Consider the following 27,275-nt stretch of genomic DNA (forward strand, 5'->3'; position numbering starts at 1 on the left):
TAAAATGAGCCAAGAACGTTTATCGATAAAACCTGATAACATTGAAATCTTTTGTACAGCACTAAAGCCGCCATGTTTTGTGGCCAGATGACGTCACAGTGGCACGAAATTTTGGTTGACGTTTCATTTCCATAGGTTTCCTACTTCATTGAATTAGCCCCACAAAAAAAAAAATTTTTTCCTATTTTATACTTATTTTCTATTAATTCGTTTGTTCATCATTTGTTCATGATTGTTCACTGTTAATAATTGTTTGTTCTGCATTTATTTATTTAAAAAAAAAATTTAAAAATATACCTACAAGTTAGCCCCTCTAATGCAATTTTTAATATTTTTTCATCCTTAATGACTCGTAAATATTCATTTTCGATTGTTCTTATATAAAACACGTTTGTTCTCTTTCGAAATTACTCGTTTTTTGTTTAATTTACTATTTTTATTAGTTGAATAAATGTATGCAAAATATGTGTACTGCGCATGCGTCAACTATAATGCCAAAACTTTCTACGTGGTTTTAATCGTGAAAAAAAATACAATTATAAATCTTGACCATGTTTATGTGTGTGCCTTCAAAATGGATGCTATTTATATAAGCAATTGTACGTATAGAACAATATGTCGTGTCCCTACTATATAGGTCTATGGACATATATCTATCTCGTTCTTACTCAGCACTTTAACTCGCAGGAAAACAATATAACAGTATTTCAGTGCGTACATAAAATGAAAAATGAATATACGTAAATGTCTCCGTCTCCGTCTAATGAGGCCGAAAATCCGCCATGCTTAGCGCACCAAATGTCATTGTCACGTCAGTTCGGCCGTCTGTTTTGGGTTGTACATTATTTATTGACTTTGATATCGATTGAATATGATTGCTTATATAAAATTTCTTATTTTATCATGCTTAAAACATACAAAAATAATAATTAAAACATATTTTATAGGATCTCAAGAAGGTCGATGCCCCAAAACTATTATCTATATATATTTAAATTCATTATGGAGCCCTCATCCGAAAAATCGGACACTATTTTTCGGTCGGAATCTATTTGATCATGACACTAATCATAAATACCTCTTTAAAATATGTCATCAAAACATATTTAGACATTCTGTTTAGATATTTCGGGAAAAAGACTACTGACAAAATCTCTTCGGAACTATTTAAATAAAATAGCTTTATTCCGCAGTGAGTAAAACACTATTGTAAATTCGTTAAATATTTAATAATTAAGTGATTTTAGAGAGGAAATAACAAGGAATGACGTTTGTAGTTTTATTAACCCTTCCTATGGCAGACGCCATCGGAAAAAATGTGCCATGGTGGCAGCCTCCCGCTCCGGTCATGATAAAATAAACGCTTAGCTGGCAGGCGACCGGAACGGTCAGTAATTTGATGCCGCTGTTTTCATTCGAAAAGCGCACTTTAAAACACGTTCTGCAGTGTTCTAACGCATACAACTGCTAGAACGTTAAACAAAGACAAAATATAGACGCTTTCTTAAGTAAACTTACATATGTTTTTAAGAAAAAAAACCTCATTGTTCCGGACTTGCTAACGCGGAGTAGTTGGAAGTGTTTGTGCGTCTATTTTCAAGTGTTTTTAAGTGGTTGACGACAGTATAACGAGATAAAGTTTTGAAAAAGCGATGGAAAGGTATGTAATAAGCATATTTCTTTGTTTTTGTACGTGTTTTGACACGCTTTTCGTGGTAAAACATTGATATCTAACACCTACTCAGGCTTAGCACACGCTCATGTCGGCCAAACAAACCATTCATTTAGCACCAAATATTGGTAGATTTGTGTAATTTATGGAAACAATGAAATAATTACTTAACTATTAACCTTTTCCAAATTGTAAATTTATTCAAATCTTTCATTAATTAGAGAAATATCGAATAAAATAACACGCGTCCCTCCACTGACCGGACCGGGACGATGACAGTTAGGTTATTTCGGGCAACGCGGCCATTTTGTTCGCTCGCTATCATAATATGGATAAGACTATTGGATCTACTTTTATATGGTGTTTGGTTTGCTTTGACAAATAATTTGGAAAACTTTTTTTTTATTTCTTTCTTTTTTTATTCTTTTGCACTTGCGCTTTATTTAAAACTAATTTGAATGTCTTTTTCCTGCACCCAGTTAACTGCATGTGGCTTATGTTGCGCTTTTGATTGGATTTTCATAGTGAGAGAAGTTTGCGGGTGAGGGGAGGCAGTGCAAGAGCAACAGGCGTGCGCACTCGCGGAGGTCGTTCGAGTGTTGCCACACGTGGTGGTTCACGAAAAGGAAGGGTACGAGGTAGAGGAAGGGGGTGCCCGCGGTCTTCTGTTGAACAGAGGCCGTCGGCAAGTTGCGCGTTAGTATTTTGTTTTTAATGGAACTTCAATTTTAAGTACTTGTTAGGGTTCCGTACCCAAACGGGACCCTATTACTAAGACTTCGCTGTCTGTCTGTCACTAGGCTGTATCTCAAGAACTGTGATAGCTAGAGAGTTGAATTTTTCACAGATCATGTATTTCTGTGGCTGCAATATTAAAAACAAAATAAAATAATTATTAAGGGGGGCTCGCATACAACATAGGTGATATTTTGTTACTTTTTGCTCGATATTAATAATAATGGTACGGAACCCTTCGTGTGCGAGGCCGATTCGCACTTTTTTAAGTTTTTTTTATATTTATTAGCCAGTTTTTTTATATTTATGTAGTGACACTGCATCTCATGAGTAAATGTGCATTTATTTCATCATCATAATTAGCCTGAATCCACTGCTAGAAAAGCCTCTCCTCCATGACGCGATCTTCATTGTCTTATAAATGTGATTGTATTTACAGATTTAACCTTATTGCAATTGAGGATTTGCCCGCTGGGGAACCGATAGAGCAGGCATTGACGGAGCGAAGTAAGCGTTCATGGAACCCGTAAGTATCAATCCTCACCCAATTTATTTTTGATTTATTTGCCAACTTTATCACCATCATCATTTAGCTAACTGTCAATATTACAATACATTATTATTTTCAGCCGAAATTATGAACCTGACGGAGAGGACATTCCAGTAATTTTGTCTTCACCTGCGATTCCGCCATCACCGGCAATGTATATTTTTTTATCATAATAATTTATTATTAATATCGTGATAGTTGATTTTATAATACTTATAACGTATGATGTTTCAGGTACGTTGAATGTGGCGGCAGTGGTACGAGCACGCCATCTTCTAGATATAATATACAGATTTCTGTACATGGCAGCCGTAGTCCTTCGCCGTCACATAAACGTGTGCGTCGATCGCTTTGCCCAGACCAAGAACATGATATTACGTAAGTGGTATTTTTCATATTTCAATGTAGAAGAATGCGATGATGGGAGAGGAAGGTGTTGATTCTAAATGTATACTATTGTACTACACAGGAACAGAGATTCTATTTCATCGCTACGTCGACCGCTACGAGACTCTGAAATTTGCTACTTGTTGCACTATGGTAAGAATTTAATAAATGTAAATTTGCGATGTAAATTTATGTGCATGTTGGCACTAAATTACTAAATAATTAGTATAGGGCATAGGGCGATTTCAAATTAGCTATTGATAACATCTTACGCAAAGTTTTTTGTAATCACAAGCACAAGCTTACTTTTCTCAAGACCTAAACGTACTATTATATTCAATTAGGAAGTGACGACGATTACAGCGATGATGAGAGCCAGAATGATAACGACGAAATCGTTCCCATGATTATCCCCCGGGCAGCTGGAATACTGATGGACACTCCGGACGACGAGGAGATTGAGATTGACACGGCGGCGGCAACTAAACCTCTTGTGACATCTTCCTCGCCTTCCATCATTTCAGCACCTACATCACCAGCTCGTGATACCGGTATGAAGCCTAGTCATTTTTTTGAATTTGACTGGGGAACTTTCCCTGACTCTCCTATACCGCCAACAGAAAGGCGTGAATCTTTTAAGGAACACTCTGGTCCCACTGTCGCTGTAAGTGACCCTTACGAGATTTTTAGACTAATTTGGGACCAGGAGTTCATGGAATTTATTGTGCAGGAAACAAATAGATATGCCCAACAATTAGCTGCTGAAATGTTGGACGGCGGGGAATTACAGGCCTCCAGTAGGATTACAGAATGGAAAGAAACCAATGTAGACGAGTTATTGGTGTTCTTCGGAATATTACTGGCGATGGGAATCGTCATAAAGAACCGGGTTGAAGAGTACTGGAATACGGAACAAAACATCTTCTCCACTCCAGGTTTCAAAGTATATATGTCGCTTAGGAGGTTCCAGTTACTCAGCAGGTGCTTACATTTTAATAATTCCGAGAACTTGAGAAACCTCAACCTGGATCCCTCACAGGCAAAGCTTTTTAAAGTGGAGCCTGTGATTAGCCATTTGAATTCCAAGTTCACGGAATTATATATAATGAAGCAGAACATTGCTTTAGATGAATCGCTGCTGCAGTGGAAAGGTTGGTTGAACATCAACCAATTTATTCCAAACAAAGCTGCAGCAGTGGGCATAAAAACTTACGAAATATGTGAGTCGCAGACGGGGTATTTATGGCGATTTAAAATCCATGCCCATAAGGCTTCGCCTACAGTCTCAGAGGCTGATCCATTCACAGCGAGTACACCGGCGTTGGTTCTTAACCTTATCAAAGGTTTAGAACACAAAGGGTACACGTTGTGGATGGATAACTTCTACAATTCCCCAGCACTTGCCCGAAAACTCAAGTCGATTGGGTTTGATTGTGTCGGTACGTTGCGGACAAACCGCAAGTATGTCCCGACGGAACTGACCAATCTGAAAAAATCTCAGATGAAGCCCGGGCAAGTAGTAGGCTATACCAGTGGAGATGTCGATTGCATAATATGGAGAGATCAGAACCGCGTAGCGACGATCTCAACGTACCATGGCAATGCCGTCTCCACTAAAAACGGAGTAACAAAACTTATTTTGATACGTGACTACAACATCTGCATGGGTGGCGTGGATAAAAAAGATCAAATGTTGGCTGCATTCCCAATTGAACGCAAGAGGACACAAATTTGGTACAAGAAATTGTTTAAAAGGTTACTTAATGTTTCTGTGTTGAATGCCTATATCATACATAAACAGACCGCCACGGAGGTCTTGGACCACAGGGGCTTTAGAAAAAACCTGGTAGAATCCCTTTTGCGTAGGCATTCAATGAAAATGCAGCCATATGTCTTTTCTGCCAGGGTACAAGATACCATTTTCGAGGTGAGCCGCCATCACCCCGCCGAATATCCGCGGCTAACTTCATTAAACAGCACAAATCGCCATCGCCACCCATGTAAAGTGTGCGGCAAGCGCACGGTAACGTATTGCGTAGGTTGCGACAAACCTGTGTGCGTATTCACATGTTTTGTGAAACTTCACAATTAATATAATAATAGGGTAAGGCCAAATAATTTTATGTACCTATGTTAATTATTATTTCTTCTCAATTGTAAGTAGCCTACATGTTAACTTTTTTTAAGACTATCAAAACATTGTTGACATATTTCAAGAGTTTATTTTTTGTCTGATTTTTTGTCTTAAAATTTTTCGTCTTAAGTTCTTAAGAGTATTTTTTTGTCTGATTGTATGTACATTTTTTGTAAGAGTAAATTTGATTTAGAGAGAGAATTTGAATTTGATTTTTGATTTAATAATCTGAAAAAAAAACTTTTTATACATTTTTTTTTCTAAGAACAAATAAATAATATTCTGAAACAACAGAAATAATATAAATACAGTAACTGACCGGACCCGGTCATTCGCCAGACGGAGGGTAAAAAGTCGCATCCACGTTAAGACAGCCGTTTTCGCGTGCCATCTTAGTAAATAATTGTTGTTTTATTTCATCATTTTCTAATAAATGTTGTATGAAAACACCATCTTTATATCTTACAAGCCTTTTGCAAATTTATTCATGTTTTAGGAAATACATTATTAACTCATAAAAATAATTGAATACTACAGTACAGATCATTGTTTGAATATACCTATTTTTTCTTAGTTTACACAGGTTTTATTTGAATCTTAATATCTTTATAATCTTACATATTTCAGACGTAAATATTTAACACAATTGAGATTATGAACCAAACATCAATATAAACATACATTTCAATCTCACTTGATCAATATATTTCTCAGAACTAAGCTTGTAACATGAGCTATTTTCAACATCCGGCGCAAGATCTACCACTGCGGCCGATTTTTTGTAAACGTTCTACTGATATTTTTTTGTATAGAATGATGTGTAATTCTTAGGATTATGTTTTGAAATAGTGTTTGTCAAAGCAAATTAAATACAAATATGATCGCTTAGTTGTTTTATTAAATATTTCTGTCAGTATTTATACCTAAAATTGGAACAAAATCTAAATCTGCATATTTGACTTAAATTAATTTACTATTTTCACACCTTTGCAGTTATTATTAGTATAAAATATAATAGCTTCGTCCTTTGTGATTCTAAACCTATAGCATAATGCACTGGTTTTGAACAATAAAGCAGTTTAATTACAGTTTTTCTAAAAAGTATCTTCTAGAATTAAGGGGGAAGATAGACCTCTGCCAGACAAGGCTTTTTTTCCATTATGGCGGCCGCCAGATAATATAGCTGACCGGACCGGGACGCTGCCATACGAAAGGTTAACGAATAAATGTTCTGTAGGTGTTTTTTTTATCAGGCGGTCCCTTGATAAGTTTAAAATTTGAATCACTCTCACTTGAGAGTGATTCAAATTGCGTGCGGCGCACCTTCCTGGAGGTGCGCTGCGGTAGTGTGTTACGGACTTTAGAGTCAGCAAAACAATTAAAATAGATTGTAACAGTCTAAGAAAAACACGTACTCAAAATACGATAACATTCAGCATGCTAGAAATGGGCAGATGGCACTGTACTACGCCATATCTTTATGTTTTGCGGCAAACGACAACTTTATAAAATCAGTGTAGCAAATTTTAAAAATCGTCATATCGTTTACTTGGCAAATTTGAAGCACGAACTCGTCTTAGATTTCACATAATATCTAAATCACATCATCTTTGCACATAGCAATATATTTACTTCCTATTAAAGTACAAATTCTACAAATACATTCATACTCAACAATATTTAAAATAAAATGAGCCAAGAACGTTTATCGATAAAACCTACTAACATTAAAATCTTCTCGGCTGCACTAAAACCGCCATGTTTTGTGGCCAGATGACGTTACAGTGGCACGAATTTTTTGTTGATGTTTCATTTCTATAGGTTTCCCACTTCAGTGTCTACCTCGCACACTAACCACAGACCTATATAGTAGGGACACGACATATTGTTCTATACGTACAATTGCTTATATAAATAGCACCCATTTTGAAGGCACACACATAAACATATATCTATCTCGTTCTTACTCAGCACTTTAACTCGCAGGAAAACAATATAACAGTATTTCAGTGCGTACATAAAATGAAACATGAATATAAGGAAATATTTCCGTCTCCGTCTAATGAGGCCGAAAATCCGCCATGTTGAGCGCACCAAATGTCATTGTCACGTCAGTTCGGCCGTCTGTTTTGGGTTGTACATTATTTATTGACTTTTATGATTGCTTAAATAAAATTTCATATTTTATCATGCTTAAAACATACAAAAATAATAATTAAAACATATTTTATAGGATCTCAAGAAATTCGGTGCCCCAAAACTATTATCTATACATATTTAAATTCATTATGGAGCCCTCATCCGAAAAATCGGACACCATTTTTCGGTCGGAATCTATTGATCATGACACTAATCATAATTACCTCTTTAAAATATGTCATCAAAACATATTTAGACACTCTGTTTAGATATTTCGGGAAAAAGGCAACCGACAAAATCTCTTCGGAACTATTTAAATAAAATAGTTTTATTCCGCAGTGAGTAAAACACTATTGTAAATTCGTTAAATATTTAATAATTAAGTGATTTTTGAGAGGAAGTCACAATGAATGACGTTTGTAATTAATGAATAAATGTTCTGTAGGTGTTTTTTTAAAATAGATTTAGTTTTCTAAGAAAAACACGTACTCAAAATACGATAACATTTAGCATGCTAAAAATGAGCAGATGGCACTGTACTACGCCATATCTTTATGTTTTGTGACAAACGACAACTTTATAAAATCAGTGTAGCAACTTTTAAAAATCATCATATCGTTTACTTGGCAAATTCGAAGGACGAACTTGTCTTAGATTTCACACATCTAAATCATATCATATTTGCACATAACAATATACCTACTTACTTCCCATTAAAGTATAAATTCTACAAATAAATAATACTCAACAATATTTAAAATAAAATGAGCCAAGAACGTTTATCGATAAAACCTGATAACATTGAAATCTTTTGCACAGCACTAAAACCGCCATGTTTTGTGGTCAGATGACGTCACAGTGGCACGAATTTTTTGTTGACGTTTTTTTTTTAAGAGATTTTATGACCTGGTAACTAAGACCTTTAAGTCATGTCTTATTTTACTTTAAATTCTTAATTTTGTGAAAAATGATAATATGGAGTGAAATGAAATGAAGATGATTAATTTGAGACATTATACAACTGGGATGAAATTTAATGAAATGAAATGATATGGGATGAAATATAATTGCAGTAAAATGGTGGTCATTATCTGAGATTTTTTCAGTAGACTTTTTGGAGGAACCCGAGAAGTTACATCCAGCAGCTTTGTTTCATTTTCCCACATTTGTGCACTTTCACAGATATTAAACAGTTAATAAACCACCATTATTACACATTTAAACCTGAAGAAACACTAAATAGACAAAATAAAACAAATCACACAACTTCACTCCTCGCGTTCCCGCCAAAAAGTCTTGTTGACGTTTCATTTCCATAGGCATAGATTATACACTTAATATATTTGTCCATAGGTTTCCTACTTCAGTGACACTGACCTCGCACTTCCGTGCGTAAAAATTGACATCTGTGTTCATTGTTGTTATTTACTGTCATATTTACAAGACAATTTTGCGAAATTACCACAAAGTTAAAATTATTAAATGAAATAAACGGACACCGTTTATATTTGTGGTATTATAACGCGCTCTCAAAAATACAGAAAATCTAAATGAAACATGGGCGGGAAAGCGGAGAAAGGTACTCCGAAATACATCGCGAACAAAATAAAGGCTAAAGGCCTCCAGAAGCTGCGCTGGTACTGCCAGATGTGTCAGAAACAATGCCGCGACGAGAACGGCTTCAAATGCCACACGATGTCGGAGTCGCATCAGCGTCAACTGCTTCTATTCGCCGACAACGCTTCCAAATACATCGATCAGTTCTCCAAGGAGTTCTCTGACGGCTACGTCGAGTTGCTCAGCAGGCAGTTCGGTACGAAGAGGGTGAATGCTAACAAAGTCTACCAGGAGTACATTTCTAACAGGTAAGAGGTGTCTGTAAAATGAACGATTTAGTTTGAGAGTTATTAAAAGAAACATGTTTCCGCTAACCCGTGCTTCAGTATAAGACTCTGTATGCTTATTGTCGTGTTTCTTCTAACAGCTGTGCGTACAAAATATATTCAATAAATAAAATAAAAAAAGACACCTCGTTCATTCATTTCGAGCAATGTGACAGTGCTGGTGTTTGAATCCTGCAGGCAGGTCCAAAATTTTCTGATGAAATATGTACTTAACATAAACAAGAATGACTTCCACAGTGAAGAAATAACATTGTGTAACAAAAATAGAACTTACAATAATTTGTGTAATTACTAATGGCAGGAGGTTTTGTGAGCCAGCACGGATAGGTAGCACTGTCTTACCTATTTCTCGAACTCATGTCTTGAGGTGGATGATGGCATTTACATTGTTGATGTCCATTGTCTGGTAACCATTTGATAGGTGGACTGTGTTTTCATTCACCCATCTTTCAAGCTTTCTATATTACAAGCAACTACGACCTTCAAAGATAGTCACACTGTTTGTTTGTTGCCAGAGATCACCTCCACATGAACGCAACGCAGTGGGAGACACTAACCGACTTTGTGAAATGGCTCGGTCGTGAAGGGAAGTGTGTTGTCGATGAAACCGAGAAGGGATGGTTTGTTACATACATAGACAGGGATCCTGCAGCAATCGCCGCCCAAGAAGCAAAAGCCAAGAAGGAGAAGATGGATAAGGATGATCAGGTATAGTGAAACTTTGAAGGAAGCGGTCTGTGGTGAATGACCGTATGGCTATGTAGTGTGTTAGTGAGGATACTTGTTCTCCTTTTGATAAAAGGATTGATAAGCGCGGGTTGCATAAAGACAGACACGCAATGAACTGATATGTTACCCAACACATGTGCTTAAGTTCATTATCTATTATCTTCTTCTTCTATATATATACCTAGTCAGGTCATAAATTCTGTCACATGTTTAATGTAAAATAATTGAAACAAGTTTATTCATTATGTAACCATTCATATACCAAAATGAACTTAACAAAACATAGATTCTTATGACACTAAAGTTTATTCAAAATGACCTCCGTGATTTTGAATACAGGCCTTCAATCTGTGCGGCCAGTCGTCTATTGCAGCACAAACGAGGTCCATGTCCATATCGGCGGCTGCCTTAATCAAGGATGTCTGGAGTGACTCAAAATTGGGATGAGGCTTTGAGCACGCCTTTTCCTCCAAGTGTTGCCATATCTTGTAATCTAACGGATTCAAATCTGGACTGGAGGAGGGCCAGTCTTCGTGCCGGATGAAGTCGATTTCACGCGCCGCCAGCCAGTCTTGTGTGCTCTTCGCTCTATGAGCTGGCGCCGAATCTTGTTGGAATACCCAGTGCCTGCTATTGAACATGGTATGAGAAACAGGTTCCACAAGGTTCGTCAGGACTGTATTTTGATACACAACTGCATTCGTTTTTACACCTTTCTCACAAAAATGTACCTCTGTTAAGCCCCAATAAGAAACTCCCAACCATACCATGAGCAAGGATGGAAAATGACCTCGTTGGACACGCGGAATACGGTTGCTCGCTTCTTCACTACTGTGTGCGTACACCTTATCATTTTGTTCGTTGTAGCTCTCTTCTATGGTAAAAATTTTTTCATCCGAAAAAAGAATTTCCCGATATTTTTTTCCCGCGTACCGCTTCAACAAAGCGCGGCATCTCTTCAGTCTCAGGTCCATTAGACGAGCATTCAAACGATGTCCTGTTTTTCTTCGATATGCCCGAAGCCCTAAGTCTTCATTTAACACCCTTTTCACCGTGGTTCTGCTTAACCCCATCTGAAGGGCCAATAGTTTCTGCTTACGTTGGGGATTTCTTTGAATTCGCGCCTTCACAGCTTTTATCACTGCTGGAGTCCTACATACAGACCGAGGGCGACCACTTCTTGACCTGTCATCTACACTAGAAGAGTCTTCATTGTATCGTTTGATGGTACGATAAACGAATCTTTTGGTTATATTCAAATTTTTCAGTATGTTAAAAATTTGAATTGGCGCGTAACCGCAACGATGCAACGCAATAACTGCAACACGGTCTTCTTTAAGCGTCCACTCCATATTTAAAAATGAGTAAAATTCTAAAAGTATAAATAGCCGGCAAACTTCTTGAGCATTTGTTGACGTAGTGGGGGTAAGTTTGCGCATGGTACACTCACGTGCAAAAACATTATTTACTCTGCGTCATAATGCAATTAAATTATTAAAATCAACATATGTATTTATTTATATATTTATTAGAACATCAACAAAAAATATAGGTTAATAATTATAATAATTTAATCTTGGGGTAAAATAGATATTCCTTCTATTAAGTCAAAACTAGAGCTGTTGCCAGGTCTTCGTTCAGTTGAAGCGAAGCTGGTATTTGTAATTTTTGTTCGTTATCATAATCTTGACCATTATCATCATCACTGTTTTCATCACCCGAGTCGCCATCATCGTGATAAGTCGACATAGGGCTCATCGGTATAGTTTACGACTCGGTCGGTTCGATCTTCTTTTTTGTCTATAATTAATTATTTTTTAAGATATTCGATTCGTAGTAATCGAATGTTACTTTTTTCAATTACCAGCTTCCGATTATTTTCTGTTTTTTTTTTTTTCCATCTGAAGTCTAGCTCTTTCATAATTCGTCCTAAACTTCATTCCGAGCCATTAAAATTTATATCTTCTTTAAAATTTTCGAAGCCTTTCTACGGTACGGAGTTTCGCTGCTTGTTATGTAGTTATTATGATTACATCTTTTTATTACAGATTGAACGAAACTATCCATTCCGGTAACTTTCTTCTTCCCTGATCTTTTCTTACCCGGAGTCCCAAGCACGATGAGCAAGCCAGAGCCTTTAGCTTCGTTAATAATGCACCTAACAGTACTCACTGATGTTTTTGTTGCTTCCGAAGTCTGTTTTACTTTTTCCATAATATCATTCTTCCCCTGTTTTATAATGAAGCAATATACGTCGTACACAATTTTTCTACCCTTTCTTTTGAATACTACACCAGTTTGTCGCGGCATAGTGTATTTTTTATAAAAAATCAACAAACACTCAACAAATAGCAATGGCAACAAAGTCAACAAGCAATTGTAACAAAATATAACTTAACGATTAATAACGATAAACTTTTCACTGTACGCAAACGTACTTTTGGGAGCAAGCGGAACGAAGGCGCGGTGCGGGACGCAAGGTTCGACTGATCTACCAATAACGCGCTCGATACGATGTCCCCTGCCGCACAGTGGGTCGATACTGTGATTTTAGTGACTTAGGGACCAACTTTGTTTTTTTATAATTTTTTTTATGTAGATAGATAGAGCTCGTTAATCTCAATAATAATTGTTTTGGGCAAAAATTACAAAAACTTTATAGTTTGGTCAGAAAAATGTGTTTTGTGATTTTTTTGTATGGAGCGGGTCACATTAAATTAAATTCCTGCTAAGTACCGCGAGGTCCCGCTTTGAAACTTTATTTTTCTTATACCTTGTCTAGTCTACTATCATTTGATGCTATGAACATGTGCATAAAGTTACAACTCTGCCAAATAAATGGATCGAAAAAAATTAATAAATACATAGAATAAAAACCTTTATATTTTTTTTCGTAAGTGCTTTTAAGTTAAATTTGATATGGATTAGTAAGTAAAAGCACGTAATGATACCCATAATTACATAATACCTAACAACAATACATTTAGTAGCGCTCTAATTAAGCAATCTCTCTAATTATTAAGATAGTTAACATTATTTAATATTACGGTTTTACATAACAATAAAACCGATATTATGTGCCGAGAAGGAAAACATACAGCATTGTATTATGAAGAAGCAGTGTGTACTTAGCTTAGATTCCTTGTCTATGTCCAACCATAGACAGTCAATTTAGTTCCATCTTTAGCCGCTAGGTGCTGCCAGCAAGTATAAAGGGAGCGCAGCCATCTTTGATCTTCATAGTCTTCACCAGGAAGAACTTCCTGCAATGCTGTATGTTTTCCTTCTCGGCACATAATATCGGTTTTATTGTTATGTAAAACCGTAATATTGATGTGCCTTTGGAAAACATACAGCATTGTATTATGAAGACGTGTTTGTTATCTGCTGGTGAAATTATTAAGCACAACGCTATGATGAAATAGGTAAAGCCATAATAAAATTATGAAGCGCAATGATAATGTTCATAATTTATATAATTATTAAATCGAAAAAACAGTTGTTAACTTCCATGTTAATTCAATAATTAAAAAATATTTATAAGTTTAAACATTTTATCTTTTATATACAAGAAAATGTATAAATTGTATAAATGATGTATATACATCATGTAGAAGTAAATGTGTTGAAAAAAAGAATCGTGAGGATTTTTACGAAGCTCTATTATTCGGCAATATTTATTGTAAACGTTTGGATGATTTGCAATTGCCTCTAGAAAGTATTTCGTCCATTGGTTCATTATCAATCCATCTCAGAGGCTACTGCTGATCTACAACTTCTTAGAGATGCGTTGATGCCATTACCTCGTAAGGTTGAACGAAGACCAGTTTCCAATTACAGTACGGGATGCCGCTTTTGTGACAACACACATAGTTAGAAAAAAGTCCTTACGAATCTTACCGGGCATGTCTTTAGCTTCATGTTTAGAAAGCACTTATGCAGATTATTGACGAAAATGGATTTCAATTTTAGACCCAAAGACTGGTATCAGAAAGATGTTTTTCTCTGTTATCAAAGAAACTGTCTTTAGAAATGTTGAGCAAAGTAAGGTCATTAACTCTGCGTCCCGTAGCCAGCAACATGGTTGTTGGTGTCCTTCAAGCTACATTGAGGCGTGATGTGGTGGCTGGGTTTGAAGAAAACCAGTTTAGAACTATTCTCGGATCTCATGTGAATGGGACTACACTTAGTAAAATTGTAATAAGTAGTTGAATTTTGTTTAGCCATTCCGATGGCTTTTTTAAAATAGCAATTTTTATTAGAGAGCTTGAGAATGTTTGGTGTCCTACATGTATTTCGCCCACAGAAAGTCGACAGCGCTGCTTTATGATGCAGAAGGATTGTTTTATAGGCAAAATTTTCTTTTTGGAAAAGAAGAAAGAATTTGGCAACATCTGCAGACTTAGGATCAATTTTAAAACTGTAGCACCATATGCACCATCTTCTAGTTGCTGGTAAGTATGCTGACAAAGTGGATTGACACCAGCTAATTTTCAATAAATCTTCTCCTGTTTAGACCAGTATTATTTGTACAACCTCCCCCCCCCCCCCTTTCTAAGCTTTCAGGGTTAATGTTTAACCTGTGGAGGAGGCAGGTTTTGGATTTCGTGCGAGTTATCTAGCGTTCGGGATCTGAGGGCTTGGAAACCCAAATGCTTTCGTTCAGTCTGGGAACACTACCAGGTAGGTTCCCTAGACACTTGAAGTGAGTCAGTACTTTGGGGAGAAGGTTGAGAGGAGGAATTCTCCATGCTAGTTGCATCCTCTACGGTCTGCTGAAGGTATCCAATCTTGGTCGGCGAATGGGTTTATATCTGGATGACCCCACTTTCGAAAAACTTTTGTGGTCACTTGTGGTAAAAAGTGCCATTTCGCAGGTTGATTTCCTCGTGATAGCCTGTCGGCTATGATGTTGTATCTCCCCGAGAGATTATAAGCTGACAGTTATCTTGAACTTATTGCTTAGGTTTAAAAATCGAAAGGTCAACGTTAGTGAAATACTTTCAAATTCATTTTGATTGTCACTACCATTGCAAATAGCTCTTTTGTGGGTGAGCCGTTTCTGTTGTTGAGCTGACCATAGACAGGACGTTAATATTTTGTCTAACTGTAACCCCTACCCATGTCCGAAGCTTCCGTTGCCAGGAAATGGTTGGTTTTGGGTCTCGGCAATGTTTGACATGTGGCTCCGCGTCAGCACTGCATTTGTAACCCCTACACATGTCCGAAGCTTCCGTTGCCAGGAAATGGTTGGTTTTGTGTATCGGCAATGTCTAACATGTGGCTCCGCGTCAGCACTGCATTTAATTGTTAACACATGCAGGATGGCCTGTTTTTTACCCCTTTTCTTGAAACTTCGCAAGAAAATTTGCAAGTTAACATAGAGTGATGTAATACCGTCAGAGTTTGAGCTAGGATGTTGTTGAGTGGCCACTTCATTTCTCGCAATTTTCCATGAATCCCCAGACATGTCATCTCTTGAACCAGTGTACTAATTGATTTTTTGTAAGGCTGACTTGGCAGCCCAAATAATCCAAGAGCTTTACAGCCTATGTGGCCTGAAGACTCAACTTGGACTTCTTTTGATGGACCTGGTGGGATTTGCGTAGGTGGGATAACACTCAACATCCCTTTGCACGCAATGTTTCCGCGACCGAGCATGCTATGCAAGCAAAAAAGGTGTATTTGTCTTCATGGACCAAGAAAAAGTCGCGTAGGTAGGTTAACATTTGACTTCCCTATGTACGTAAGGTCTTCGCGACCGAGCATGCTATGGGAGCAAAAACGTTTATTTGTCTTGGTGAAACAAGATCATGTCGTGTAAGTAAGCTAGGTGAAACAAGATCATGTCGTGTAAGTAAGCTAGCACTTCGATTTTGCACGCAATGCCTCCGCGACCGAGCATGCTGTGGAAGCAAAAAGGTGTATTTGTCTTCAAGGACCAAGAGAAAGTCGCGTAGGTACGTTAACATTTGACTTCCCTATGTACGCAAGGTCTCTGCGACCGAGCATGCTATGGGAACAAAAACGTTTATTCGTCTTGGTGAAACAAGATTAAGTCGTGTAGGTAAGCTAGCACTCGACTTCGCACGCAATATCTCCGCGACCGAGCGACCGAGCGACCGAGCACCCTATATAATGGAAATTGACATGCCAGCCCAGATAATCCAAAACCTTCACAGCTTCTGCAGCCTGAAGTTTCAACTTGGATTTGTTTTGGTCGACCAAAAGGAAGTCGTCTAGGTAGGCTAGCACTCGAGTTCCTTTTGCACGCAAGGTCTCTGCGACCCAGCATGTTATGGAAGCAAAAAAGGTTAATCCAAAAGCTTCACAGCTTCTGCAGCCTGAAGTTTCAACTTGGATTTGTCTTGGTCGACCAAAAAGGAAGTCGTCTAGTAGACACTAGCACTCGAGTTCCCTTTGCACGCAAGGTCTCTGCGACCCGCATGTTATAAAAGCAAAAAGGTGTGGCTCTGAAGCCAGACCGAAGGGTAGGCATGTCATTTCATACTAACTCATAAGAAGGTACCGATTCCTTCCTGGAGGTACTGAACTGGTACCTTGGTACTGATCCTCAAGAAGTATCGACGAAATTTTGCGACTGATACTAGAAAAATATTCCTGAGAAATGTTCAATTCTATCATCCAGTCCCCTGGGTGGAGAAAGTTTGGTACCTAGGTGTCCGTAAACAGGTGTTTTATCTTTACGACCTTGTTCAACTCTCGAAGATCGAAAATTGGACGCATTGATCCGTCGCTTTTCTTCCGCAGAAAAAGGTAGTTTTTTTTTTTTTGTTGTTTTTTTTTTTTTTTTTTTTACGGTATTTGGTAACCATACATGGTTTACAAATTATTACAATTTTGGTGGCACTCAGTGCCTCCCGTCGGTGTCTTCAATTGCCCCCCTCTGGATTGTGCCAGATGTTACGGACTATGATTGTTTATAATGTTTGGCTTACCTTTTGTACGAGATCGTGACAAATAGGATTGTAGCCCTCCGAGGGACTGAATAGATTTCAATTTACTATTATCAAACAAAAATTCCTCAATGAGTGGCGCGTTGGCAACAGGATACTTTGTTAGAGACCACGGAAATTAAACTTTGACGTCTTATTTCTATACATACGGCCCTTTTTTCCGTATACAATTTAAAACGCTTTTTACGGGTAACTTGTACGACGGAGACGATTTGTCAAAGTTTTCAGTAATTATGTTACAAAGATTATTAGTTTAAATCTGTTGTGTTTTTGTCAAAATTTCCGTATTGACGAGATCAATTTGTTTACAACAATTTTCGTTACATTCAATTGTTACACACAGTTGATGCATTATTAGATTTACAACGTCACTGACCTGGTGGGATAACGAGCCGATTCGAAGATCGACCGTTACCTTTGAATCCCGTCGTTTCTTACGCAGAGACTCCTTTTGTTCTTTTTCGCTTGACGAGCTGTTCGAACGCGAGGCGTCTCCATCGCGTCTCGCCTGGACATCTTCCCTCTCGGAAATTATGGAGCTTGACTCAACATCACCTCCAACAGATGACGCGTGATTCATGGCGTCCGATGATAGGATTGGTAAATAATACTCGTAATGATTGCAAAATAACACTCATAGAAACACAAAATAAATATTTTTTGCAATTAATAAGAAGTCGAATAAATATTTGTGGACTTGCGACTTCACAGTACGAAAGTACACAACGCTATGGAGATCAAAGATGGCTGCGCTCCCTTTATACTTGCTGGCAGCACCTAGCGGCTAAAGATGGAACTAAATTGACTGTCTATGGTTGGACATAGACAAGGAATCTAAGCTAAGTACACACTGCTTCTTCATAATACAATGCTGTATGTTTTCCAAAGGCACATCAATGAGGATAATTAGTTAAGTAGCCATTACTGGGTAGTAGAAAATATAGTAAACATTTGTTTGTCTCTGGAAGTATAAAGTGACCATGTTTATTATATACTAACTAGTGTTCGTTTATTCGTATACTAACATCTCGTGATTGTCGTTGTGATCTTGCTGTTTCCGTTATAGTTGATAATTTTGTTAACAATTTAGGATTATTTATGATTTTAAGAGAGCAACTACAGTCGCTGTCTGATAATAAAAAACTCTTTCAATTCCTACAAAATCAAATAAACGTGACCGAAGAGAAAAATGTTGAGCTCCAAAAATTCAGTACGCAATTTTGTTCAAATATAAGTGCAATATGGAAACGAAGTAGTCGCATGTTAGCACAGTTTATAAGAAAAAAATGTGATTGGTTAGAATGTGCAATAAACTGGCCCGAAGGAATGATACCTGAAGCTATCAACACTGCACATGAAAGGCTCGAGATTTCTAATACTGAAGATGTTGAAAATGTACCACCCTCAAATGTACTACAGAAGCCTCGACATCTATTTTTGTACCTCGAAAACCTTTTGAAGAATTGGGATCCAGGCAAAAACGAAGACGCATTGAACAAATTTACCAATCGCTTTCGTTATCCCCGGATGAAATGAAAGCTACTACAATTACTAGTTTGAGAAACACTAGAAATGAAGATGTAGGAGAAATAATGAACCACTTGTCAAATCACCCCGAAGATCTAGAAAAAGTTAATGAGTATTTAATTACAAGTAAAGTGAAAAGTAGTACATATTCTCCCGATAAGGCAATATTAGTTTCACTTAAATTAAGTGGCAGTATATAAACCTAAGAGAAGCAGCAAGTGAAAATGGGTCTGATTTATACCCTTCTTAATATAAAATTAAGCAAGAAAAGACCAAATGTTATCCAGGGAAAGACGAGGTAATTATTACTGAAGAAGGAGCTGCTATTAAAATGCAAGCATTACTAAACTTGGCGTTATATAGGCTTTTAGATGTGATTACTTCGGATTTGGACTCTGCAAGAGAGCTACTGCTTATAAGCAAATAGGCTTTGATAGAGCCCCAGGTCAAAGTAATTATAAACAAAAAACTGAAACATGATGATTCATCTATTTTCATGGTCAGTCTAGTTCCTATAAGGCTTCAGAAATTTGATGGAACAATTGTTTGGGAAAACGACCTCATCAACTTTTTATTGCCGTCCAATAATGTTTAAATTTACAAAAGAAACGCAGTCAACAGTGACAATTATAAAAGCTAGCATAACAGAAGAAATAGAAAGACTTCAGCCGTCAAAAATCAAACAAGTTGAAGTTAAGCATCAATTGCACATGACGATGATAGACGGCAAAATAACCTCATATTTTTCAGAAACATTTTCTGCTGTCTGTGATATTTGCAAAGCAAAACCGTCAGAGTTTTTTGGAGTGACTTGCTTATCAAAGAGAAAATAATGAAGAAATATTCCAGTATGGAATGCCATCTTTACATGCCTGGATAAGATGCATGGAGTGCTTACTTCATATCGGTAAATATAATTTTATTACTTCACAAATTTTTCATCGTATGTAGTTTCCTGTGAGATTATTTTTTATATGACACTTTTTTGTTTGCGTCTTATCGTTTGGACTTCAAGAAATGGGGTTGCAAGGGGGGATGACAAAGAAAAAATATCAATCAGAAAGAGCGCTATACAGTAAGCGTTTAAAAAGGAATGCAGTTTACTTATAGATGTTGTCAAGCAAGGAGTAGGAACAACCAATGATGGCAATACTGCCAGAAGATTTTTCAGGGATGCAGAAGAAACAGCCCGCATAACAGGAATACGTAAAGATTTAATAGAGAGGCTTCACGTGATTCTTCACTCTGTTGCATCTGGAGAGCACGTTTCCAATTTTTCGGAATTTTTTAGATATACTGCAGAATTGTATGTTAATGTATATCCCTGGTATTATATATGCCTTCCAGTATCCATAAATTGTTGGCACATGGCAGTGATATATAATAATGAAGAACTTTGGTGCCATTCGTATAGGTAAACTCTCGGAAGAGGCAGCGGAAGCTCGCAATAAAGATTTTCGGAAATATACAGAGAGATGTTATTCAAGAATGAGAAGTAGAACGTCGACTAATGAGGATATTTTACACAATCTTCTTTCATCTTCTGACCCAAAGATCGAAAGGTGAAACAAAATATATAATATTTAGAGAGATTGCATAATTAGAGACCTACTAAATGTATTGTTGTTAGGTATTATGTAATTATGGGTATCATTACGTGCTTTTACTTACTAATCCATATCAAATTTAACTTAAAAGCACTTACGAAAAAAAATATAAAGGTTTTTATTCTATGTATTTATTAATTTTTTTCGATCCATTTATTTGGCAGAGTTGCAACTTTATGCACATGTTCATAGCATCAAATGATAGTAGACTAGACAAGGTATAAGGAAAATAAAGTTTCAAAGCGGGACCTCGCGGTACTTAGCAGGAATTTAATTTAATGTGACCCGCTCCATACAAAAAAATCACAAAACACATTTTCTGACCAAACTATAAAGTTTTTGTAATTTTTGCTCAAAACAATTATTATTGAGATTAACGAGCTCTATCTATCTACATAAAAAAAATTATAAAAAAACAAAGTTGGTCCCTAAGTCACTAAAATCATAGAATCGACCCACTGTGTGCCGTCGCGCCTCACCCTCACCACCAAAGTGATCTAAAATTCGGTTCTGCGCAGTCAAGGTCATTTGCTCACGATGTTTGCCGGTTACTATATACATTTTTATTTTCATGAACAATTCGAAATTCGAATTCAATAAACTTTTTTGTGGCCAGCATTCTAAAAGAAAAGTTTTTACTGTGTGACAATACTTATGACCTGACTAGTTATATATTTATATATATAAAAATGAATTGATGTTCGTTAGTCTTGCTAAAACACGAGAACGGCTGGACCGATTTGGCTAATTTTGGTCTTAATTTATTTATGAAAGTCCAGAGAAGGTTTAAAAGGTATATAAATATGAAAATGCTCGGAATTAAATAAAAATTACAATTTTGTTTTTCCTTTGATGTGTCCCCCGTTGGACGGATTCCTTTTGTTTGTTTTAAGTTTATTCTATACAAAAGTTTAGATCTTTTATTTATCGATTGAGGCACTGTGAAATCTGTCGGTTCAGCTAGTTAAATAAAAAACCATAATAGGCTACAAACAAGGACACTATCAAACCTACTGCCTTCTATCGAAACTTTTTAAAGTCATTTGGAGAAGGTATTATGCACTACTGGAGTGACATTCTGGGGGTAAACAAAAAGGGAATCATGTAATATTGTTCAGTAAACCAACGGTCTAAATGTTGTTTTGTCAGAAGGTTCAGTTATGCATGTTTACAGTTTAGACCCCTGCACATTATACTTCTTTTTATGACAAGTAGTATAAGCTCCCTCAACAGACTGCCTGTAATCTAATTAAATGTATAATGATGAACCTAATCGCAATTCTGTGTCAGACGGAATGGACAAGTTTTTTTCACTGGCTATATTTTGTATTGCAGGAAAGAATGTTGGAATTCATACAGAAGCAAGTGGAAAAGGGAAAAAAGGAGAATGATTCAAATATTGAACCAACGTACACGGAGCTCAAGAGAGAGAGTAGTCAGGAGCGATTGACCTTTAATCTCAACTTGAAGAGGAAAAATGAAGGTAGTTTATATTTTACCCCTACTCAATTGTTGATAGCCTAAGGGGTTATTATAACTGCACACAGACCGGCAAAGTACAGTACTATTGAAGCCAGGCAAATCTTTGTTGTGATTATTTGGCCTATGATGAACAAGCTCACCGCAAACCTGATGATAAGTGGTCACAGGTCAGAGATGAGTTGATATATAGTATAACAGTTTATCTTTTTAAACCAGAAAGCAATATTGCTTCGTGGTAGGAAATAGCCATGGTGGTGATAGCCATGTATTTGAGCTCATAAGATGCCTTTCCACCAGTACAGGGTTTCCAAATCTATCATCCTTTCAACAAAACTTTTTTTATTGCTTAGTTGGGTGGAAGGACTCACGACCCACCTAATCTTCAGTGGTTACTGAAGCTCGTAGACATCTACAACGTAAACGCCGCCACCCACCTTGAGATATAAGTTCTAAGATCTCAATTATAGTTACAACGGCTGCCCCGCCTTTCAAAGCGAAACGCATTACTGCTTCACGGCAGAAATAGGCAAGGTGGTGGTACCTATTTGTGCAGACTCACAAGACGTCCTACCACCAGTAAAATTTCATAATTTTGTCTTTTATAGATAAAAAATCAGAGGTCCTGTCATCTTCGGCCTTGAAATCTCTGAAGAGTAAAGAGGATAGTAAGAGAATTAGAATAGAGGAGTCCACGAGCAGACAGTCAGCGCTCGATGAAATCATGAAAATGGAGGAGAAAGCTAAAGAGAAAGCTAATAGGTGAATATTCAAACCGCTTACATATATGTGGGAGATTTGGTTTTTTTTTATTGCTTTGATGCGTGGACGAGCTCACAGTCCACCTGGTGTTAAGTGGTTACCGGAGCCCATAGACATCTATGACGTAAATGCGCCACCCACCTTGAGATAGGAGTACTAAAGTCTCGGTATAGTTACAACGGCTGCCCCACCCTTCAAACCGAAACGCATTACTGCTTCACGGCAGAAATAGGCAGGGCGGTGGTTTCTACCCGCGCGTACTCACAAGACGTCCTACCACCAGTAAGAATTATTATTATTATTATTATTTATCTTTGTTATTAAAGGTCTGTTTTTTTTTTCGTATCAGCATCAACAGTTCGATGTTTTTAATTGAACACCGATTAAGTTTACTCCATTCAAATAGCTGAAGAAGTTTTTTTGTTATGATATTTTCTCTAAATTTTTAAATTTTTAATGGCTCTCCTGCAAAATTGTAAAAAATGTCGCTCAAACCAAATACTGCCTTTCACCCCTCGATATATATGTCGGAGGGGCTACAATTATTAACACCATCCTCAGACATCGTAAGGGCGAATAGGGTGATAGAGCTACGATAAATATTGAGTACACCAATCACGTTTGTTGTCTTAGAACAATTTAGAAATCTTCTCTTGACGTTAGCTAGACGAATACGAATGACAGTTCTTAGGATGGAGGCATCGCTCGTCAAGAAGGCTGGAGGGTAGCGGTAAGGAGGACCGTCTCTGTGTGTGAAAAGTGTCCACTAAAATCTGCTAAATAAGGGTGGCGCTACAGTAGCAACCGGGTAAATTTAAAAAAAGGCGCTGAAAGTTATTAGAATAAGATAGAGAAATAAAAATGGACGAAAGAACTGCAAGCACCACAAAATCACAAAAGTATTTTATATAAAGCTGATAAGAAAATGCAATCGATGTCACTAACTACTCTAGTCATTAAATATATTAAATTTCCTAACTCAGCATACTTCGATCAGTTAACAACTGCTCAATTCATACCATACCATGTGCCTATGCTAGCGCCATTCTGGAGGATTTTTGAACTGTTATTTAGTGCTGAAAGTGGGACACTTTCAAGCTTCTCCCGTATGAGATGGTTCTCCTTACCTCTACGCTCCATATCAAGAAGGCTGGTCGGTAAGTGTGATGGCGTCTACGCGCCTCCATCAGCTAGGCTCTATCGTAGCGCGAAGTTAGTCGAGTTCCGACGATGCCGTGATCGTGCTGCCATCTCTCGGGAATCATCTCGCGAATGAACCCACAGACACAGCCCACTGAGTTTCTCGCCGGATCTTCTCAGTGGGTCGCGTTTCCGATCCGGTGGTAAATTCTGCGAAGCACGGCTCTTGCTAGGGTTCGTGTTAGCAACGTCGTCAGGTTTGAGCCCCGAGAGTTCACCTACTAGTTAAGGTTCCGCTGAAATAGCCTCTCAAGGCTCTCAGCTTAGGCAGGAATAAAAAAGAACTCCGACATAGGTAATATATATCAAAGCTTGAAAGGCAAACGCGACTAAGCGACAATAACTGCTTTGTACATAAATGATAGGCAATAACCATATTCGATGCGCAAAAAATATTTATTTCTAGGTCTATTAAAATCATTTCAATCCTACAGCTAGTTTCGTTAAAATAGAATATTTTTTTTCAGGTATTTCAACTTTAAATTAGTCTACTGTAAAGTTCACGCATTGTCGCTTAGTCACGTTTGCCTTTCAAGCGTCGATATAATTTGTTTGTTTGTTTCAGAAAAGATTATTGGCTGACCGAAGGGATAGTAGTCAAAATAGTTACGAAATCGTTGGGCGATAAGTTTTACAAGAGGAAGGCGGTCGTTGAGCGAGTCATCGATAAATACGGAGCCGAAGTGAGGATCGTTGATGAGAAGATCAAGCTGAAACTAGATCAGGTGATTGCGAAGAAGTTTTGTAAATGAAAATTAGTAGTAGTAGTAGTAGTAGTAATTGTGGAGGTGGTAGTAGTAGTACTTAGTTAATTAATTTGAATAAGCGGTACTGGTGGTAGTAGTAACATTAGTGGTGGTGGTGGTAACAGTGGTGGTAGTGGTAGTAGTAATAGTGGTGGTGGAGGTGTGGTAGTAGTGGTCATAGTTGTAGTAATAGTAGTAGTGATGGCGGAGGTGGTAGTAGTAGTAGTAGTACTTAGTTAATTTAAATAAGTGGTACTGGTGGTGGTTATGGTGGTAATAATAGTAGTAGTACTTAGTTAATTTGAAAAAGTAGTACTGGTGGTAGTAGTAATTGTAGGGGTGTGGTAGTAATAGTAGTAGTGCTGGTGGAGATGATAGTAGTAGGAATACTTAGTTAATTTAAATAAGTGGTACTGGTGGTGGTTATGGTGGTAGTAATAGTAGTAGTGATGGTGCTGATAATGGTGGTAGTAGTAGTGTGGTGATGGTGATAGTACTATTAATATTAATAGTATTTGAATCTATACTTTTTTCATTATGTAATTTGATTGAATAAGTGATTTTATAATTTTTCATTGTTATTGGATTATTATTAAATTTTGAATGAATTTGAATAAGTTTTAAAATTTAAAGATGTCACCTATATAACACTTTTATTTGTTCGTATAATCGTGATGACATTTATCACGTGCCTTCTTATCGATTCGTCGATGTTCTGAATTGGCGATCGATCTCGTTCATAAAGCTAATTAAATGAATAGATAATTACAGTAGTTGCTTACGCGAAGACATGTTGGTTCTGTTCTATCTCTGTGCTGATACCCTCGAACCGCTGACTAGAGGGTCCGAGGTAGAGACTTCAGAGGAGACCGGAAGACGGTCAGTAGCAGGACATGGAAACTGCGATACTTTCAGACAAATATTTTTTTGTATGGAAACTAGCGACATCTTGTAGCGGATGCCCCTAACTAAACTTATATGTTGCTAAAGTTAAGGCATTTAATTGTAGTATAACTAAACACGGGAAAAAAAATACCGAAAAAATTGAAATTCAACTAAAAAATTCAAAATGAACAATAGTTTAAAAAAACTAGCAGAATACGCTTTTATAGAAAATCCAACTAAAAAATAGAAAATAAATTTTAATAAAACTGAATTAAAAATAGTGTAAGAATAAATGATTTTATTGCAAAAAAGCGTGGGATGCATGGTATCAGTAGTTATAAATATTTTATGAACAGATATGAGTAGAATTGAATTTTGAGAATATCCTGAAAAGCACCTCACGCTTTTTTGGATTTTCTTTAAAAGCGTATTTTATTAGTTTTTTTCAACTATTATTTATATTTCATTTTTTAGTTGAATTTAATAAATTTTTTTAATATTGAATTTTCATCAGTTCTTAATAAGTATACCAAATTTCGAGTTAACCCGACATTTTGAAGGGGGTCAAAATCATTTTCAAAGATTCCGTTACAAACTAACATACATACGTCTGAAGCTAGTAAAAGCGTATTAATAAAAAAAAGACAATAAATTATACAAGACTTTATTTGTTATAGACAAATTTATTAAATTTTATCAATTTGTGGTTTGTGAAAATTCATAAAATCCTACTTTAAAAAAAATATAGGATAGTTAATATGTTACTGACATCTACAGGAGCAGTGACGAACTAATCGAAGCGAAGCCATCTAGTGGCCGACGCCCTTAAACATTTTTGTTGAGTGCTTGAGTTGCTTATCTATAGCTAATTTATGTGTATTAACTTTAACATATAAGTTTAGGGGCGTCCGCTACAAGATGTCGCTAGTTTCCAAACAAATTTTTTTTTGTCTTAAAGTATCGAAATTTCTACTACTACTACTACTACTACTACTACTACTACTGGTACTACTGCTTTTGGTACTAGCAGTATCGACATCAGTTTTCGTTGTTTCACGATAGATGGCGTTACTAGTAGCGCTATAAAACTAAGCGTGTCTAATACGATTGTCGATAGAACCATCTGGAGACTGTGGTGCCATCTTGCGGCCGTAAAGTTCGCGTCGTGAACGGAGCGTACCGGGGGTGCGTGGGCACGCTGCGAGACGTCCGCACCGACGCCTACAGCTGCGACATCGAAGTTAGTTGAACTTGAATAATTTATATTGTCCTAGACACAAGACGTCCTATCGCCAGTAATTACGCAAATTATAATTTTTCGGGTTTGATTTTTATTACACGTTATGTTATTCCTTCACCGTGGAAGTCAATCGTAAACATTTGTTGAGTAGGTACGTATTTCATTAGAAAAATTGGTACCCGCCTGCGGGATTCGAATATCGGTGCATCGCTACATACGAACGCACCGGACGACTTACCCATCAGGCCACGACGTCTAATCCCAGTATAATGTTTGTTCTCAGATAGCGGAGGGTCCTCTCACAGGTCGGCTGGTGAAGGGCGTGGAGTACGAAGACATATCGAAATTGGCTTCATGATACACGATAGATTAATAAAATTGTTGATAATGTTAAAAGGAGTTTGTTTTATTGGTCAGTGCGAGTTTTTTAACGTTCTCGATATCGTAAAAGTTAACTCACATTTGTATGGAGTTGCAACAGCGCCCCTAGCGGCAAACGTAAGCAAACGTAACTCTATACAAATTTGAGTTAACGTTGACGCGACACCGTACTCGTCGAACCCGTCGAACTCGTCGTTAATTTATGGGCTCCAGTAACCACT

At 37.1% G+C, this 27,275-nt stretch overlaps 2 protein-coding genes across 4 annotated transcripts; both read left to right on the top strand.

The window, feature by feature from the left end:
- The first annotated feature begins 1,285 nt into the window (after positions 1 to 1,285).
- Positions 1,286 to 6,362, top strand: LOC119630402 (piggyBac transposable element-derived protein 4). Of its 2 annotated transcripts, XM_038019711.2 has the most exons (7): positions 1,286 to 1,660; positions 2,198 to 2,368; positions 2,847 to 2,933; positions 3,037 to 3,111; positions 3,192 to 3,335; positions 3,427 to 3,497; positions 3,689 to 6,362. In XM_038019711.2, the coding sequence occupies exons 1-7, from the start codon at positions 1,653 to 1,655 to the stop codon at positions 5,434 to 5,436; spliced, it is 2,304 nt and encodes a 767-aa protein (XP_037875639.1). In that variant the 5' UTR covers positions 1,286 to 1,652; the 3' UTR covers positions 5,437 to 6,362. The 2 variants fall into 2 exon arrangements, with proteins under 2 accessions (XP_037875639.1, XP_037875640.1); XM_038019712.2 differs by lacking the exon at positions 2,198 to 2,368 and having other exon boundaries at positions 1,287 to 1,660.
- Positions 6,363 to 8,959: 2,597 nt separating this feature from the next.
- LOC101741065 (DNA/RNA-binding protein KIN17) lies at positions 8,960 to 27,069 on the top strand. 2 transcript variants are annotated; one of them, XM_038019713.2, is made up of 7 exons: positions 8,960 to 9,482; positions 10,037 to 10,229; positions 21,697 to 21,844; positions 22,449 to 22,602; positions 24,368 to 24,527; positions 26,551 to 26,673; positions 26,957 to 27,069. In XM_038019713.2, the coding sequence occupies exons 1-7, from the start codon at positions 9,175 to 9,177 to the stop codon at positions 27,029 to 27,031; spliced, it is 1,161 nt and encodes a 386-aa protein (XP_037875641.1). In that variant the 5' UTR covers positions 8,960 to 9,174; the 3' UTR covers positions 27,032 to 27,069. The 2 variants fall into 2 exon arrangements, 1 of the variants encoding a protein (XP_037875641.1); XR_009976478.1 differs by lacking the exon at positions 26,957 to 27,069 and having other exon boundaries at positions 8,983 to 9,482; positions 24,368 to 25,041; positions 25,544 to 26,673.
- The last annotated feature ends 206 nt before the right edge of the window (positions 27,070 to 27,275 follow it).

The sequence above is a fragment of the Bombyx mori genome, chromosome 24 (assembly GCF_030269925.1).
Source record: "Bombyx mori chromosome 24, ASM3026992v2".
In the NCBI taxonomy this organism is placed as follows: domain Eukaryota; kingdom Metazoa; phylum Arthropoda; class Insecta; order Lepidoptera; family Bombycidae; genus Bombyx; species Bombyx mori.